The sequence below is a fragment of the Lycorma delicatula genome, chromosome 4, assembly GCF_047948215.1.
Source record: "Lycorma delicatula isolate Av1 chromosome 4, ASM4794821v1, whole genome shotgun sequence".
Classification (NCBI taxonomy): domain Eukaryota; kingdom Metazoa; phylum Arthropoda; class Insecta; order Hemiptera; family Fulgoridae; genus Lycorma; species Lycorma delicatula.
Genome location: NC_134458.1, coordinates 11,696,870 through 11,715,408, shown reverse-complemented (window position 1 = coordinate 11,715,408; position 18,539 = coordinate 11,696,870). Strand labels below are relative to the sequence as shown.

The 18,539-nt window shown below is 29.9% G+C and overlaps 1 protein-coding gene across 5 annotated transcripts in view; it reads right to left on the bottom strand.

Annotated features, from left to right (window-relative positions):
• LOC142323110 (RUN domain-containing protein 1-like) overlaps nucleotides 1-17,938 on the bottom strand; it is a 98,586-nt gene extending 80,648 nt beyond the window's left edge. For 3 of the 5 annotated variants that reach the window (XM_075362306.1, XM_075362305.1, XM_075362302.1), the window contains exons 1-5: nucleotides 17,581-17,785; nucleotides 17,057-17,194; nucleotides 13,633-13,726; nucleotides 9,500-9,643; nucleotides 6,633-6,798 (exon numbers count right to left, since the gene is read on the bottom strand). In XM_075362306.1, the coding sequence (XP_075218421.1) occupies nucleotides 6,633-6,798; nucleotides 9,500-9,643; nucleotides 13,633-13,726; nucleotides 17,057-17,184 (532 nt within the window). In that variant the 5' untranslated portion in view covers nucleotides 17,185-17,194; nucleotides 17,581-17,785. The other 2 variants (XM_075362303.1, XM_075362304.1) reach the window with 2 other exon arrangements.
• Between the last annotated feature and the right edge of the window lie 601 nt (nucleotides 17,939-18,539).

Below are 18,539 nucleotides of genomic sequence, written 5' to 3'. Positions count from 1 at the left end.
TATTAACTCACAGAGCAGCATCATTTTCTTGGCTTTAAGCAAAAGATTGGTCTTAAACAAAAATCACAGTTTCATGTTAAATTTCTTATCTAAAACTCATTATTTTACAAACAAAAAATTATATATATTTTTTAGTATGATAAGTGTAATTTAAATTGTTGTATGCCATACATGCCCCTGATAACAGTTTTTAAAACATCAGTTGATATGCCTATATAAAAGTTTTTAGTTTTGTTTTCTGCTTTTTATTTTATGAATAACTGCTTTGTAATAAATACTGGTGTAGGTTTTTTGTAATTAATTTTAATATTTTATTATCAGTTTTATATGCTATTTTGAAACTAGTTGGAAAATTTTTTAATTGTTCACTGTCTTTTTTTTGCAAATTATAGGCATATGATTTTTATTAATCTTTCAATAGAGTAGTTTTTCTGTTTTATTAAAGTATTTCAATTTAATTTTATGTATTAAGTGAATATCATTAATATTAACTTATATTATAAATTAGCATTAAACTTTTATGTATTAAGTGACACATGTTGCAGTTGTTATTTAGTTCTATGTTTTAAATTTTTTTTTAAAGGTTTACTTCCAAATGGAATACATTTTACTTCCTTGAATTCAAAAGGAAAATCATGAACTACACGGCTGACATTTTCTCAAACAAGTTTAACCCAACTATTTCTGTTTTAAAGTAGAGTTACCCCGCAACAGATCATGCAACTACAATAATCTAATGTTGTCTTGAGATGGTTTTGCCATACCATTACTGCTGAAACCACTAATAGTTTAGATGTTTTTTCCCTGCAACCGTTTCAATAAGATCAATATTCATACGATTACATAAGATGCATTTATTTTATCCCATTTCAATTTTAAACTTAAGTATAATAGAAAAGACAAGCAAATTTTCATTTTATATACATACTAGTTCCACGTCACAGCTTCGCCTGTGCTAAATTGTTAGTTGCATTTCCCATGGCACTCGATCTTTTTATTTATGTTTATTAGTCAAATAACTGGAGGCAGGTGCAGCCAGTCACACATACAGTAACGGTGGCAGTGGCTGTGTTGGTTGAGCCACAGCACCGTATACCTATGCACCCCTTAAAAAAATAGAAATTAAAAAAACCCGAAAATTATTTTTAAATATTTATCTAAAGAATATTTGCAAGCCCAAATCTACTGAATAACTCGTTTACTATAGTCGGGATTGGAAAATTTACAATCACTGTTCAAAAAATTTTACCTTTCTTCATCCCCTTTCAAGTTTGAATTTCAAAAAACTAGTAACTGGTTTATTGTCATGAAGATTACACACCAAAAATCAAACTGATCTCTTCATTTATTACTGAGAAATTAAAAAAATAACAGGATTTCAAAAAAAATTCAAAAATCAATTTTAACCATTGAAACTCAAAAATCTAGAAATTGATTTTTAGATATTCTTAATCAATCAGTTCAAACCCAGCTTTCACCACAGTGATTGACACTCACAGTTCACAATTCATTAAATTTTGGGCTTCAACCGGCAAATCTCCACTACTACTTTATATAAATACTTTTTAGACATTTTTTGAGGTAAAATATATCCAAAAACCTTCTCAGTTATGCCAATAAACATGGGTAAAAATTTATTTAAGAAAGATCGGGTAGTTTTTTGTTTATCCCAAAGAAACAAAAACCCTTTTCCTCTTTATATAATAGTATAGATTACTTTATTTAATGTACATTTAATTCTATTATTATGTAATATTATTTATTCAATTGTTTCGAATCATTCAGTTCAAACCCTATTCATAATTCATTAATTCAATTCATGAAAGTTTCTGCATCAACTTCAAACCTTCACTACTACATATACATTTTTAACTTTTTGAGATGAAATATATCCAAAAACCTTCTTAGTTACAAGGTGTGGCTATTAAATAATGAGACTAATGCTGCTACAGAAGAACTGCACACGCGCTAAAATCGTACAACCAAGAGCTATGTAGCGTGAGCCTTCCTCTTTCGATTGTTGCCACTCCAGTTTCTGTAGACATATTAGTCTGGCCATGGCCTTCATTAGGATAACATCTGTTTTTTTGTTTTGTCGAAAAAATGATAAGTGTTTTATTAGAGCAACAAATTGGGAAAAACCGCTTCTGAAAATTATTTTTAATTAAAAAAAATATATGACAATGAATGTTATCATATGCGTGGGTTTTGAGTGATTTAAGCATCCCACACTTTTGAGTGGTCGCCCTTCCATGTCAAAAATGGATAATAATATTAAAAAAAATTGGTAATCTGATCCGATCTGACCATTGGTTAACTATTCATGTGATTGCTGAAACTGTAGGAATTGATAAAGAATGTGCAAGGGAAATTTTACATAAAAATTTTAACGTGCATAAAGTGTGCCCGAAAATGGAGCCTAAAATTCTCATAATCAAACAAAAAGAAGCTTGTGAAAATGTTTGTTCTGATACTTTGAATGCAATTGAAAATTACCCATACTTATTGGAAAGAGTGACAACATATGATTAATCTTTGTTTTTCACTTTGACCCAGAAACTAAGCGTCAATTCATGCACTGGAAGGCCCCAACTTCACAGAGAGCTAAAAAAGCTCAAATGAGCAAATCAAAATTCAAAAGTGATGATTGTTTTTTTCAATATTCATGGGATTGTGTACCTTCACTGGGTTCCTGAAGATCAAACTAATAATCAACATTACTATTACTACCTTGAGGTCCTTGCTCAACTCTGTGAAAAAATAAAAAACGAATCAAACTGTGGAAGAACAAGTCATGGGTTCTCCACCAGGACAACATACTGGCTCACACTGCATTGTCTGTCAAGACATTTCTAGCCAAGTATAACATCCTAGTGTTAGACCATCTGTCTTATTCGCCTGACCTGGCACAATGACTTTTATCTGCTCCCCAAGGTCAAATCTGCATTAAAAGGAACAAGATTTCAGACTATTGAAGCTGTGAAAGAAAAAGTGACACGTGTCATGAAAGAGCTCACAGAAGAAACTTCAGCACTGTTTAGGGTATTATATTGAAGGAGATAACTTTTCTTTTTTTTTTTTTGTCTTTTGACTGGTTTGGAGAGCTGCATCTCCAAGATTCCCTATCTAGTGCTAGTCGTTTCATTTCAGTATACCCTCTACCTCCTGCATCCCTAACAATTTGTTTTACATATTCCAAACGTGGCCTGCCTAAACAATTTTTTCCTTCTACCTGTCCTTCCAATATTAAAGCGACTATTCCAGGATGCCCTAGTATGTGGCCTATAAGTCTGTCTCTTCTTTTAACTATATTTTTCCAAATGCTTCTTTCTTCATCTATTTGCCGCAATACCTCTTCATTTGTCACTTTATCCACCCATCTGACTTTTAACATTCTCCTATAGCACCACATTTCAAAAGCTTCTAATCTTTTCTTCTCAGATATTACGACTGTCCAAGTTTCACTTCCATATAAAGCGACACTCCAAATATATACTTTCAAAAATCTTTTCCTGACATTTAAATTAATTTTTGATGTAAACAAATTATATTTCTTACTGAAGGCTTGTTTCGCTTGTGCTATTCGGCATTTTATATCGCTCCTGCTTCGTCTATCTTTAGTAATTCTACTTCCCAAATAACAAAATTCTTCTACCTCCATAATCTTTTCCCCTCCTATTTTCACAATCGGTGGTCCATCTTTGTTATTTCTACTACATTTCATTACATTTGTTTTGTTCTTGTTTATTTTCATGCGATAGTTCTTGCGTAGGACTTCATCTATGCCATTCATTGTTTCTTCTAAATCCTTTTTACTCTCGGCTAGAATTACTATATCATCAGCAAATCGTAGCATCTTTATTTTTTCACCTTGTACTGTTACTCCGAATCTAAATTGTTCTTTAACATCATTAACTGCTAGTTCCATGTAAAGATTAAAAAGTAACGCAGATAGGGAACATCCTTGTCGGACTCCCTTTCTTATTACGGCTTCTTTCTTCTGTTCTTCAATTATTACTGTTGCTGTTTGGTTCCAGTACATGTTAGCAATTGTTTTTCTATCTTTGTATTTGAACCCTAATTTTTTTAAAATGCTGAACATTTTATTCCAGTCTACGTTATCAAATGCTTTTTCTAGGTCTATAAACGCCAAGTATGTTGGTTTGTTTTTCTTTAATCTTCCTTCTACTATTAATCTGAGGCCTAAAATTGCTTCCCTTGTCCCTATACTTTTCCTGAAACCAAATTGGTCTTCTCCTAACACTTCCTCCACTCTCCTCTCAATTCTTCTGTATAGAATTATAGTTAAGATTTTTGATGCATGACTAAGTTAAACTAATTGTTCTGTATTCTTCACATTTATCTGCTCCTGCTTTCTTTGGTATCATGACTATAACACTTTTTGTGAAGTCTGACGGAAATTCCCCTTTTTCATAAATATTGCACACCAATTCGTATAATCTATCAATCGCTTCCTCTCCTGCACTGCGCAGTAATTCTACAGGTATTCTGTCTATTCCAGGAGCCCTTCTGCCGTTTAAATCTTTTAATCCTCTCTTAAATTCAGATATCAGTATTGTTTCTCCCATTTCCTTCTCCTCAACTTCCTCTTCTTCCTCTATAACACCATTTTCTAATTCATTTCCTCCGTATAACTCTTCAATATATTCCACCCATCTATCAACTTTACCTTTCGTATTATATATTGGTGTACCATCTTTGTTTAACACATTAAACAATGTACATAATGTACATAAATTTTAATTTATGTACCACAAAATTATCCTTAACTTTCCTGTATGCTCAGTCTATTTTACCAATGTTCATTTCTCTTTCCACTTCTGAACACTTTTCTTTAATCCACTCTTCTTTCGCCAGTTTGCACTTCCTGTTTATAGCATTTCTTAATTGCTGATAGTTCCTTTTACTTTCTTCATCACTAGCATTCTTATATTTTCTACGTTCATCCATCAGCTGCAATATATCGTCTGAAACCCAAGGTTTTCTACCAGTTCACTTTATTCTGCCTAAGTTTGCTTCTGCTGATTTAAGAATTTCCTTTTTAACATTCTCTCATTCTTCTTCTACATTTTCTACCTTATCTTTTTTACTCAGACCTCTTGCGATGTCCTCCTCAAAAATCTTCTTTACCTCCTCTTCCTCAAGCTTCTCTAAATTCCACCGATTTATCTGACACCTTTTCTTCAGGTTTTTAAACCCCAATCTACATTTCATTATCACCAAATTATGGTCGCTATCAATGTCTGCTCCAGGGTAAGTTTTGCAATCAACGAGTTGATTTCTAAATCTTTGCTTAACCATGATATAATCTATCTGATACCTTGCAATATCGCTTGGCTTTTTCCAAGTGTATATTCATCTATTATGATTTTTAAATTGGGTGTTGGCAATTACTAAATTATACTTCGTGCAAAACTCTGTAAGTCTGTCCCCTCTTTCATTACTTTTGCCCAGCCCGTATTTACCCACTACATTTCCTTCCTTGCCTTTTCCTATGCTTGCATTCCTATCTCCAACTATTATTAAATTTTCATCTCCTTTTACGTGTTTAATTGCTTCATCAATCTCTTCGTATACATACTTTACCTCATCATCATCATGGGCGCTTGTAGGCATACAGTTAACAATCGTTGTCGGTTTAGGTTTTGATTTTATCCTTATTACAATGATTCTATCACTATGCGTTTTGAAATACTCTACTCTCTTCCCTATCTTCTTGTTCATTATGAAACCTACTCCTGCCTGCCCATTATTTGAAGCTGAGTTAATTATTCTAAAATCACCTGACCAAAAGTCGCCTTCCTCTTCCCACCGAACCTCACTAATTCCTACTACATCTACATTTATCCTATCCATTTCCCTTTTTAAATTTTCTAGCCTACCAACCTTTTTTAAACTTCTAACATTCCACGCTCCAACTCGTAGAATGTTATTTTTTAATTTTCTGGTGACCCCTTCCTTAGTAGTCCCCACCCAGAGATCCGAACAGGAGACTAGTTTACCTCCGGAATATTTTACCAAGGAAGGCGCCTCCATCATTGCTATATGAAAATGCAGAGAGCCACATTTTCTTGGAAAAAAAGCAGCTGTAGTTTTCCATTGCTTTCAGCTGCGCAGTACTCAGAGGACTGAGTGATGTTGATATGGCCATTTAAGTCATTCTGACTCACGCCCCTAACAACTACTGAAAGAGCTGCTGCCCTCTTTCAGGAATCATTCCTTAGTCTGGAAGGAGACCTGGAGAAGTATCTCAACAGATACCTCTCCGATATGGTTGCAGCTTCGGTCCAGCTGTATCCCTGAGCACTCAAGCCCCCTCACCAACGGCAAGGTTTCATGATTTATAGAGGAGGAGATAATAACTAAATACGTATAAATTTAAAATAAAATATTTGACAGCATTAGTCTTGTTATTTAATAGCCACACCTCATATGCCATGAAACATGGGTAAACATTTAGTAGCGATAGACTGGGTAGTTTTTTGTTTATCCCATACAAAAAAAAACCCTCTTCCTCATTAAACAATAGTGCAGATCTACAGATAAGATTTTAAATTCACTTAACATATTTAAAATTATTACAACACACACATATTTAATATTGTTCATACCAATAATAACTTTTTGTCTTTCAATGACTAAACTTTGCGGAAGACCAGCTTCACCAGTTTCATATGCATATTTCTCAACATCTTCCAGCTGAGACTTTAATTTTGAAATTAATTCCTTTTGTTTAAGTCTCTGAGTAGATATTTTTTCCTCCAATTCTTCAGGATTCTGAAAAAAATAAAATTTATATGTATTTGAATATATTAGCACTCAAAAATGTTATTAAATTAATTTAAAAAATTTTTCAAAACAAAAAGTAAATGTACAAATAACACAGGTCTAAAAAAATGTTATAATATGTTCTAGATCACAATTTATTTTATATACCAAATATGTATATTATGTGGGCACATTTCAGCGCTTTCTACGTTTTGCTGCTCCAACTGGTTTATCATGCGTTTTCATACTGTAATTGACATACAAGGAGAAAGAATGATTATTTTTATATACATAAGAGTATTATTTCGAAATTTACTTCTGATTGGCTGGTAAATGATCAATCAAACCAAATACACACCCAAAACTATAACACATAAAATTCCTACCTTCTCAAGACAAAAGAAGATGTGTATTATTCTAGGGAAAAACGATGTGGTTTTTTATATATTCAAAAATAATGCATCCTAAGTAGGTGTTCCCAACAGCCATTACAAAAAAAAACATAATTTCAATGAAATTCTAGTAAAATTACAAAGCAAAAATAGCAGTTATCTGTATTGTTTGCAGGCTCCCGCCAAACCACAGGCACAGCAGAAGCCATAGATTGTTTTTTTTTTATTTTTCAGTCATTCTTGTATTATAACTGAACAAGAGTTGCAACATAAATTTGGAGCCCATGACTTTTCCTGGTCCCCTACCTTCATGCAAAGATAATGATGATAGGCAGTCTTTTTAAGAGGCGTCAGATTGCGTTTCTGTGAAGAAAATGTTACTTCATCATAAGTGTAACAAAAATTATTCACTGAATTTACATATTTTTGTGGCATTTTGATTTAACAAATTTTTCACTTCAAAAGCACAGAAATTCTCCACTAATTACAACACAAACAATACAAAACTCAGTCACAGCCACAGTTGTAATGTTTATAACCTACAAACAGCTGGAGAACGTTGTGTTTTGTCATTTAACAGATGTAAAAACTCCAAAAGCAAATTACTCCCAAACTAAAAATGTAGATCAGGTAAAAAATCACATGTCATTGTATCTCCAAAGCAAGAGCTAATTAGTCAGTTTTATGGTGATTTTTGAATTCAGCAGATGGAAATACATAAGAATAAGCTATTTTTGATCCTGAAACATTTTCATTGTTGGGCAGTGATTATTGGATCAATAATTAAAATTTGAATATACAGAATGACTCCAAATTGCAAAGCAATCTCTCAGGAGGTGATTCTATAGCCAAAAATAAGAAAAAAAGTTAATACAAACATAGGTCACAAAAAGTTTGTTAGCGAGTTTTAGCTCGTTGGTAAAGTGTATTTTCCAACAAAACCTTTTCTTGTTTTAACCAGTTTTTCTTAAAACCTAAATGAGACAGAGCTCTGAGACCACTTTTATTCAATTTCTTAGAACAAAAACCATAAGGAAGCACCAAATTTACCCCTCGACTTGTACCCCAAGAATTTTAGTATGGTTTAATTTCACAGAGGGAGCAGAAAGCAGATTTAAATGTTTCATGAACCAAACTCACTAATGAACCGTTTTCTGACCTATGTTTATATGAACTTTTTTTCTTATTTTTGGCTATAGAATTATCTCCCGAGATTGCTGTGCAATTTGGAATCACCTGTATTTATTACAATTGCATAAGTAAATGTTTTGTATTGCAATAATTTATTGTTCATGTTTTGTACGTTTATAAACTACAATGCAGAATTCATAAATTTTTAAAACTGATGTGTATTGTGAGGGCTACATCAGTTTTATTAATAAGAAAACAGTTAATAAAAAAACAGGTTTATATTACTGCATGTTTAATACACATCACAGAAAGTATTCAAAGTATTTTCCTTTTGTACTTATGTATTCAAGGAAGCAATTAACCACCGAATTATAAATCTTTTCCAATAATTATCCTGATTTATAAAATCAACATTTTATAAAACCGTGAGAATAACATCTCATAACACCTCAAAATATGAATCAACTGTTTAATATCAAAGAAGTAAAGTTCCAACATTCATTTTTTTGTGATTCCATAAGAAACATAGTACATTAAGTTCCTTTTCATAATCACATGAAGATTTTCATCAGACCAACAAATACAATTATGATAGTTGACTAGGACACTCAATTTGTCAATCAGAACTCATCAATCTCAGAGCTAGAAAAATGAGATCATCATCACAAAAAAATAAATATACATTCACATAATTCTATCCGTCTTTTAAAAATCATCTTCATGAAGTCTGTGAAGTATTCTTGGCCGATAATACTTAAAATTAAACTCCTTTAAAATTCTTCGTAAAATTTATCTGGATTTCCAGCCTAATGGAAGCCTTTCTCTTTATAGATATCTTTACAAGTTTTTTGCTTGCTGAAGTGCAATTACTTCTAGTTCTATATGATCATGGACATCTCCAGTATTTTTAAATTTTATATTCAGCTTATACAAATGCTGATATTCTGCCTCTTTCAAAATACCAAAAAATTTAGAACTTTATAAGGAGGGAACTGACTGTTAGCCCAGACTGTAAGTAAACTATACAAATTTCTTCATAACTAATTAAATAAAGGTTAGATGTTACAATATCAGTCATACCACATTGATCTGACTGGGTACTAGCGCTTTCAATGAGCAACCTGTACGCAATCCAATAAAACAAAATAAAACTTTTAAATAAAAACAAAGTAAGAAGAGTAAATTACCATAGTCAAAATTTCTGATATGGGTTTAGAACTATTCTGATGAACTTCAGGTATTCCTCTAAATGCAAATTCTTCTAATTCTTTCAGTAATTCTTCTTTTTCATTCACAGGTGCATCAACTATTTGTCTGAGTCTAAACTGAACCTAAAAAAAACAACAACCCATTACTTTAAACTTAAGTTAAAAATAAACTGCCACAAACTTTTGAACCTCCCGCATAATATATCGACAGTATGTACTACTATTAATTTATAATACTTATCTCATTTTCACATAATTTAACATGATCTCTGTTCATGATTGTATTAACTTTTACATAAACATATAACATTTGAAAGGGAAATAAACAGCAAAATTAGTTTAATTGAGGTTATGATTGGAGTAATCATGACCAATAAGAATTCTAAATCCAGTTAGTTGTATTTGTGAATATGCTTGTACTGTACTCTTCCATCCCATTTCTTCATTTAAAAGGTGTCTTCACTAAAAATTTTATTAACACCAACCTTATTGTAGTATGTACCCTTTGTAAAGAAAATAATCACATAAAAGTGCTTGTCTTCACTTCAAGAATTTAATTCAGTCTATAAATGAATGCATACTCATTAATTATAGCTTAAGGGTAGATATATATTAAGTCTAACTGTAAATTCTAAAACATGACTGTATCTGCTGAAATATTACTTTTTATTCAATTTCTTGTAGTACATTAACTGATGACCTAATTTTAAGAACTTCAAGTGACAATAGATGCTTTAAAACTAGCACTTTCAGATGAATATAGTAAGACACTCAGTAAGTCAACTTTCTGGAAATTTTGTTGTAACGCATACCTGTTACAGTTATTTGCACATAGAAATATTCACCTCAATTTCAGAACCTAAGTTTAATTAATAATTTCTTAGCGCGAAAAGATTTATAAAAAAACCCAATGTCACCTTTCATCCTTTCACAAATTATTAATTGTACCTAAGACTATGAATGTTACTTAAAAGATGTTAAATTTACAGTTTAAAAAAATCCTACCTTCAAAGATAGTGTTGATAAATACAATTATAATTTATTGCCATTCCATGTGGAATGTCAATAAATTATGGTTTGATATACTTGTTAAAATCATAATCATTAGTTCTAAAGTAGTGTCTAACAGCCATTATTTATTAGGTTTGAATCAAAAACTCATCCTCTCCTGGTAAACCTACTAAGGTACACCACAGAAACATGGATTGTACATAAATTAAATAAACAACCCAATCTCAGTAGGAGTTTTAAGTTAATTAATAAAATACTTATTTTTTTATTCATGAACGCAACATGTGCTTCAACATGAAACACAATAATGGTGCTTCATTTTCTTGGTAAACAAGAAAAATAAAAAAATTATACTAATACTAATAATGAGTTTTTAAATTTGACAAATGTTAACTTTAGTGATAATGAACAATCTGTTGTTCCAAATGCTTTTAAATTTAATCTATTTGATAACAACAAGAATAACATTATCAGAAACATTATAGTTGATTCTGAAATACATATTATTAAAATAAATTCTGTTAAAGAACGGTTGCATATTAATATTAGCAGCAAAATCCATAGAATTAAAGGTACAAATTTTAATAACAAACCACTTAAAAAAATTCATAACTTACAGAATAAATTAAATGAAAATAATTGTATTATATTAAAATCTGATAAAACTAATACACCTGTTATTATGTACATTGAAAAATATTTTAATGAAACAATAAATAATCAAAAATAGGTAAATAGGTAAATAGAAATAAAAGACCCTACTAATAATTTTTTAGAAATAACAAAAGGTTTAACAGCAAAACATAGAACTGTTTTTAATTACAACAAAAATTTAACATACCATACTAGATTATACCCTTTTGAACCAGTTGCTCCAAAATTAACAGACTTTCAAAAATACATAAACCCGGCATCCCAATGTGACCTTTGATTGCTTTTACATCTGCTCCATCTTATACCATTTCCAAAATAATAGATAAGATCCTTAAGATAAAAATGAATTTACATTTACTTATAACATAAAAAATGGATATGAATTTGTAAATAAATTAAAAACTTTAGATTTGCCAAAAACACTAAGATGGTAAGTTATGATATAAGTAACATGTATCCTAGCTACCTATTAATAAAACAATTTGTATAATAAAAAATCATGAAGACCCTAAATCTCTAGATAAGATCATCACTATTATAAGGAACATATGTTAACAAGACTACTTTGAATTTAAAAAGTGTTATATACTGGAAAATACCTTGCCAATGGCATTTCCCATTTGTCAGCCATTATGTCAGAGATATACTTCCAAGATTTAGAGAATAAAATAGTTTATGGCATTGTTCACACACATACATTTTTATTATGGACTCATTATGTTGATGATATTTAGTCGTTTATGATCTGGTTATAAACAATGAATACCTCATAATTTTAAAAACTTATGATTTAAAATTTACTTATGAAACAGATATAGAAAGAACAGATTTTAGCATTGAAATTAACAAAAATAATTAAATTGTAACTTCGTTAAACATGAAACCTATAGCCAATAAAGTAACAATTCATAGAAAATCAAATCATCCTTGGTCTCACAAAATGAAAATATATACAAATATGATTAATAGAGTTTTCCATTGTACACAAAATAATAAAGCAAATTTAAATACAGAAATAAATATCATAAAATAAATTGCAATCCAAAATGGATATAATACTTTGTTAATTGATAACATGTATAAAAAACAAATATCAAAAATTAATAGTACATTAACTTTAAAACCAATACATAGCACACAGAAGATTGATAACATTTACTTAAAATATTCATACACTAATAATATTGCTGAAAATATAATCAAAGTTTATGACAAGGATAAAATTAAACTTGCACACAAAACTAACAACCACATAATAGAATATTTAAAAAAACAATAAAAATACAGATTTACACAATTTATGTGGGGTTTATAAGATAAAGTGTAATGAATGTGAGGATATTTAAACAGGTAAAACCAACAGATCATTTAAAGCCAAATTTTATTAACATATTAGGCATTATAAAAATAAAAAATTAGGCTTTTCTAATGTTGCAGATCACCTTATAAACAATAATCATTACATTACTGATGTTAATAATAATTTAGAAATTAAAAAAGGAAACAAATAAAAATCTAGATATTTTACAAAAATATATATATAAACGAAGTATATGCAGTATTTGGCTAGCCATATACATGTTTAAATGATTGTTTTTATTCTGTTTTTAAAATGTTTTATTTAATGACTTCATATACTCTTGTATATGATCGCAATTTCAATCTTTTAATATGTAATTTTATAAATATCACATGACTGATGATGTGGGATTCCGCAAAAGTACTTTCATGAAAAATTATAAATATACAAATAAGTAAGAGTTGTCTTATACTTGTATTTGGGTGGATTAAGTTGAATTATATATATTTGGATTTATATATATATATATATATTTTATACATATTTTTTTTTGTTTATTCATACAGGTTGCACTATAAAACAAGAATAGCCAATAACATTATAGTTACAACAAATATATTGTCAAGCCAAAGAAATTGGAGATTTTAAAAATTCACTAATTTCTTTATTTTTCCATACAATAAAGGTACATATCTTTTATGTTTCTCAAAACTTAACAGAATAAGTCAACAGAAATTTCAAACTTTCATAATAAACCTTTTCTCAGAAGTCAGACAATGTTGCATATCAGTTATTGGACCTGATACTTAACCTACAATCTAAAACATGAATTCATTCTAATACCTATGTTAAAATCTAGTTCCATTTTTCATCTGATCAATACATATAATAAACCATCTGAATTCTAAATTATTGGTCAGCATAACAGATTTCCCACACCCTTAAAAAGTTTAAAATTTTAAATGTGAAAAAGTATTTTTCAAAATAGCAACATCTTACAATTCATTACTTTATATACAAACTCTCATTTATATTTTAATCAACTGTTAAACTATTAACACACACATTAATTTAGAGAAACTCTACTGCAAAAGTTGTAGAAGCATAAAATTTCAAAATTAAATAAAAAGTTTACATAAGAAAATACCTTAGCAAAATGTGATGTCAAAGCTATAAGTGATGAATTCAACAATTCCTGCTGCTCTTCCATGTACTTAAGCTTTCCTTGCTCACTGCTAAGGCTGTAAAAAGAAACAAAACAAAAATTCTGATAACAACTTTTATAATAAATTGATATATAAAAACAAGTATATTAATTATAAAAATACAAAAATAGTGAGATGTCATAGTAAACAACTAGTTCTCAGCTGTAAATAAAACTGAATGACAATTTTGGTATCTTGGAAAGGAAATATAGAAGAAATAATTGCTGTTGGGCTCTTTCACCTTAAAGTGAGCCGTAGACATTCAAAAAATTTAATCATTGTTCCAAGAGAACAAACTGTAGATGTTTACGTAAAAAAAAACTTTTTTTTTATGATCTATTCAAAGTAATCTCGGATAAAACTCACACTCATGTTTTTTTTCAGGTTTCAGGTTTCAAACATTTCTGTAATGCTTTTTTTTTGGTGTGGTTTGCAATTTACTCAGTTACCTCTTATGTTTTTAATGATCAAAAAATGCCTATTCATGGACAACCTCAGTTTTTTATTTTCAGAAAGAAAAACGGTAGCCAGAACCAAGTTTGATAAATTCAATAGTTGTATTTATCATTGCCATGTTAATTTTGGCCAAAAGTTCCCTAACAATCAGTGACATATGAGATGGTACGTTAACATGGGATATGCCCACTAAAGTCCCTTACAACAAAGCTGGCAGTTTTTCTAACAAATAGCTTATTCAAGCCATACAAAATACCCACATAGTTTTCTTTACTGACCCAGCACCTAATGGTAAAGGCACATGAAACACAATACCACAATCATCTACAAAAACAGTAAGAACTTCATCATTTGATTGAATTTAATGTGCTTTATGCTGTGTTGGTTTACTTGGAAAAAACTTCTATTGTGTCAGACAATTGAGTCTTTATTTAAATGCTGTAACAGCACACATATTTCATTTTAGATGCACTAGATCAATGCTGGGCAATTTCTTAGAGTCATAGATTTTGGCCAAAATTGAACAATTTCAAAAAATATATTTTGCTGCCATTTTTTTCATACTCAAAACATCAATGAAAATTAATTAGTGTGAACCATATGAGATACCAATCTCTTCCACATCTTCCCTTACAATGACAATTAAGCATGCTTTTCTCCTGTACTTCTCCCTCTTTTTCTCTATTATTGATATTAGTAGGGACACAAAAGAACAAAAAAGCTATTTTGTCACTGCTCTGACAAAAAAGCAGGTACTGAGTCACAAGAGTATGTTATACTATACTGTTCTCTGTTCTGCATGAATGGTGCAGTTTTATTAACTACTGTATGGCAACACACAAATATGAAATGTGAAGCAGTGAGCTACAATCAGCTTCTGCTCAAGTACAATATTCTCAGTTCCAAATCACAAAGAATTACACAACTTCTTTGACTGCTTATAAATTAATATCAATTATTAAATTATTAATCAGATGCTACTACTACTACTCAATCTTATGTTAAGGAATGCTACCTAAGGATGTACACTCCTTACAACATTGGTGTTAAACACATTTGTAAATAAAATCTAGCCTATAAATACTTATTCTGGTAATTATATAAAATGATGGACTCACCTCTGATTTTGATGAAATTTGGAATATACCTTATTTAGGACCTAAGTTATTATTACAACTGAAATTATTTGTCAGAAACACACCAATCACATCCATCCATTCACCCTTGTAAGTTACACAGTACTCTCACTAAAAATTTGTAATAACACTGTTCAATTGTAATATACATTATTTTCGGGCTAAATAACTTGGTTTTAGTATAATTAAATTAAGAATGAGATTAGATTCATTCAAGACTAAATAAAAATAGGTTAACTTAAGGTGTTGGCTTTAGTAAATGTGCAATATACATTATTTACAGAGTAAAAAACTTTAAGTGAAATTTAACTGAGTTTAGTTAGGTTAAGGTTAGGTTAGATTAGGTAACTAATGATTCTGTCTACTGAACTTTGTACGATATCATCAAACATAACCTAATGTTTGTTAACTTCATCTAATTACCTTTAAATATTAAACTGGTCGATTGTTAGGCTAAGTCCATAATTGCATACAATAAGAAATTATTTAATTTGAAAATAACGTATATTACACTCATATAATGCTGATAATGAAATTCTTGGTGAGGGTAATGTGTAAATTAAGAGGAATATAAATTGAGTAAAAGGCATTCTCAATGAAAAATTTAGTTCCTAAATAAGGTATATTCCACATTTCATCAAAATCAAGAGACGAGTGCATAATTGTATATTTATTTACCTTTACTTCATCTTTTTAACATAAAAGAAAGAGAATGTAACTTTTTTCATAGTTTTATTATTGTTATTAAATTATAAATGAGATTTAGAATGTTCTGAGGCTTAGAAAGATAGAGCAATTGTTTCAATGTTGATTAATATTTTTAAAATTAAAAATATCAAACTAAATTTCCACGTACTTACATGGGAAATAGAGTGGACTTCATGCAAGCACAACTATATGAATACACATTATGGTTACAAATATATCAATAAAACAGAAAAAAGCAGTATCTGACCAATAAAAATTCATACAATAGAGAAATTTCAACTGATATACAGAGAAGTAAATTTGATAAAGGTCACGCAAATAAATGAGCCACCATATAAAAAAATACATGTTGCTGTAAAAATATAACAAATCTGGGATTATGTTTACATTTTGTTGAGGGTAAGATAAAGTTTAACAAAATGGAACTGTCGCCTTAATCCGTTTGGCTACACCAGCTACATAACAAAATGAAACTGCAAATTTTTAAACAGAGAATGATAAATAAGCATTGAAAAAACAAAGTAATGCTAAATTAAATAGGCAAGCCCCTAAAAAAAAAAACTGAAGATAAAATCTGAAGTATGTTACAAAATTATTTTTATACTTTGTTTACTGTAAGATCTAAACTGTTATAAACACACTGACTGACATGATACAATACAATGTCTTGAATGTTATGAATAATTATCTGAAAATATTTAATAATAATTTAACAAACAGGATGGCAAGTCATCCTGTACTCAGATATGTTACTATTAGAATGATACAGTCTGCAGTATTTCTTACTGCCATAAACAACCATGTAACATATAATGTAATTATATAAGGATAAAAATAAAGAACTTACTAATGTATTTATTTATATTAAAAAAGTTACTCTAGTTATTAACCTATAAATCATGAAGTTTACAACCATGTAAAACAAAACAAAACTACTTAAACAAAAAATCTCAACTTTGATATAACACTAACTGCGTGGAAAAATAAACACAATTTCTAAGTTTAAGTTTTACAATTATGAGTAAAGAGTACTTTTTAATTACATTGACTAAAGGCTAATCATTACCATGTTTTGCTGCCATCATGAATATAGCATGGTTTAAAATCATCAATTTCATAAGGAATTACTCTTGCAGAGGAATGATCACTGCTGTCAGTGTCCTCATTTCCATCATACCCATAAGCATCTTCCATGTTTTACACCCTGAAACAAAACAATATGGACCATATGTTTTTAATGTATCAAAATATATTGCAATAACAGAAATATTAAGCAATTATAATAAACTTTTTAGAGTTAGTACTCCTAATCAAAGCAATTAACAGAGAAAAGTAAGAAAATCAATCTACGTCAGAAATAACGACAAAGCATTATTACACTATCCGAGCCAGAAAACTGATATCATTCACTGTCACAGAATCTAACAACTACCATACTCTAGAAATATAAAAGTACAAACTGGACAAGAAGTTAAATAATTTGTGTATTGAAATAAAATTAACAATATTGAAAATGTATTGAAATAAACATTCTGTTTATTTTACAAAATAAAAATACTTTTACGAATCCTTACAGTCGATTCTACTAACCTAATCCGTTACAAGAACACAAAAAATTTAGACTTGCTTTAAATCCATAGCTTTAAGTCTGTTTAGTACTTAATGATGGTACAAACATTTATATCATGCTTGAATGCTATAAAAATTATCCACTTCATCATAAATGTGATAATAAAAATGAAAAAAATGAACACAGTAGCGATGTTAAACCAACACTACAATCATTGAAATCAAACTATACTTGCAGTAATGAGAAGAACGAGTAGTTCCTTCGATTCGATTCTTTATACTGAACGAAAGAATCGAGAATCGGTTTGCAGGAGAAACCGATTCTTAACAATGATTGGATAGGCAACGGGAAACCAAATCTTTCTCAATTACGATTCGATTCGATTCATAGCAATCTTTCTTATGCATAGCTTGTAGTGGGGGATCCTACCAACAATACCAAATTCTAGCTTGCGTTCGTTTTATTTATTTATTGTTTTCCACACGTGACGCACAACTTATTACATCACCATCACTAATGTTTATTGAACATTCGGCAAATTTATTACTTCTGATAATAAAATATTTTCATTAACTGTGCTATTTAACTGTCATTCTTAAACAATTAAATTTTATTTGTAAGCCCCAAAAAACATTTTTTATTTATCATCAACTGCAGCGAAATGAGAGCAAAACATTTTTTTTCCACTCAATAAAAGTATTTATATCTTTTTTCATGCTAAACTTCGGAAGCACCGTCAGGAATTACTTCAGAAGGTGAATAAGGGTGATATGTATGAGGGTAAATGAAGTGTAGTCATGTACAGTCTCAGGTCGACCAGTTCTGAAATGTGTGGTTAATTGAAACCCAACCAGCAAAGATGACCAGTATCCACTATCTAGTATTCAAATCCATATAAAAGTATCTGCCTTTACTGGGACTTGAACCTCGGAACTCTCGACTTCGAAATCAGCTGATTTGCGTAAACGCGTTCATCACT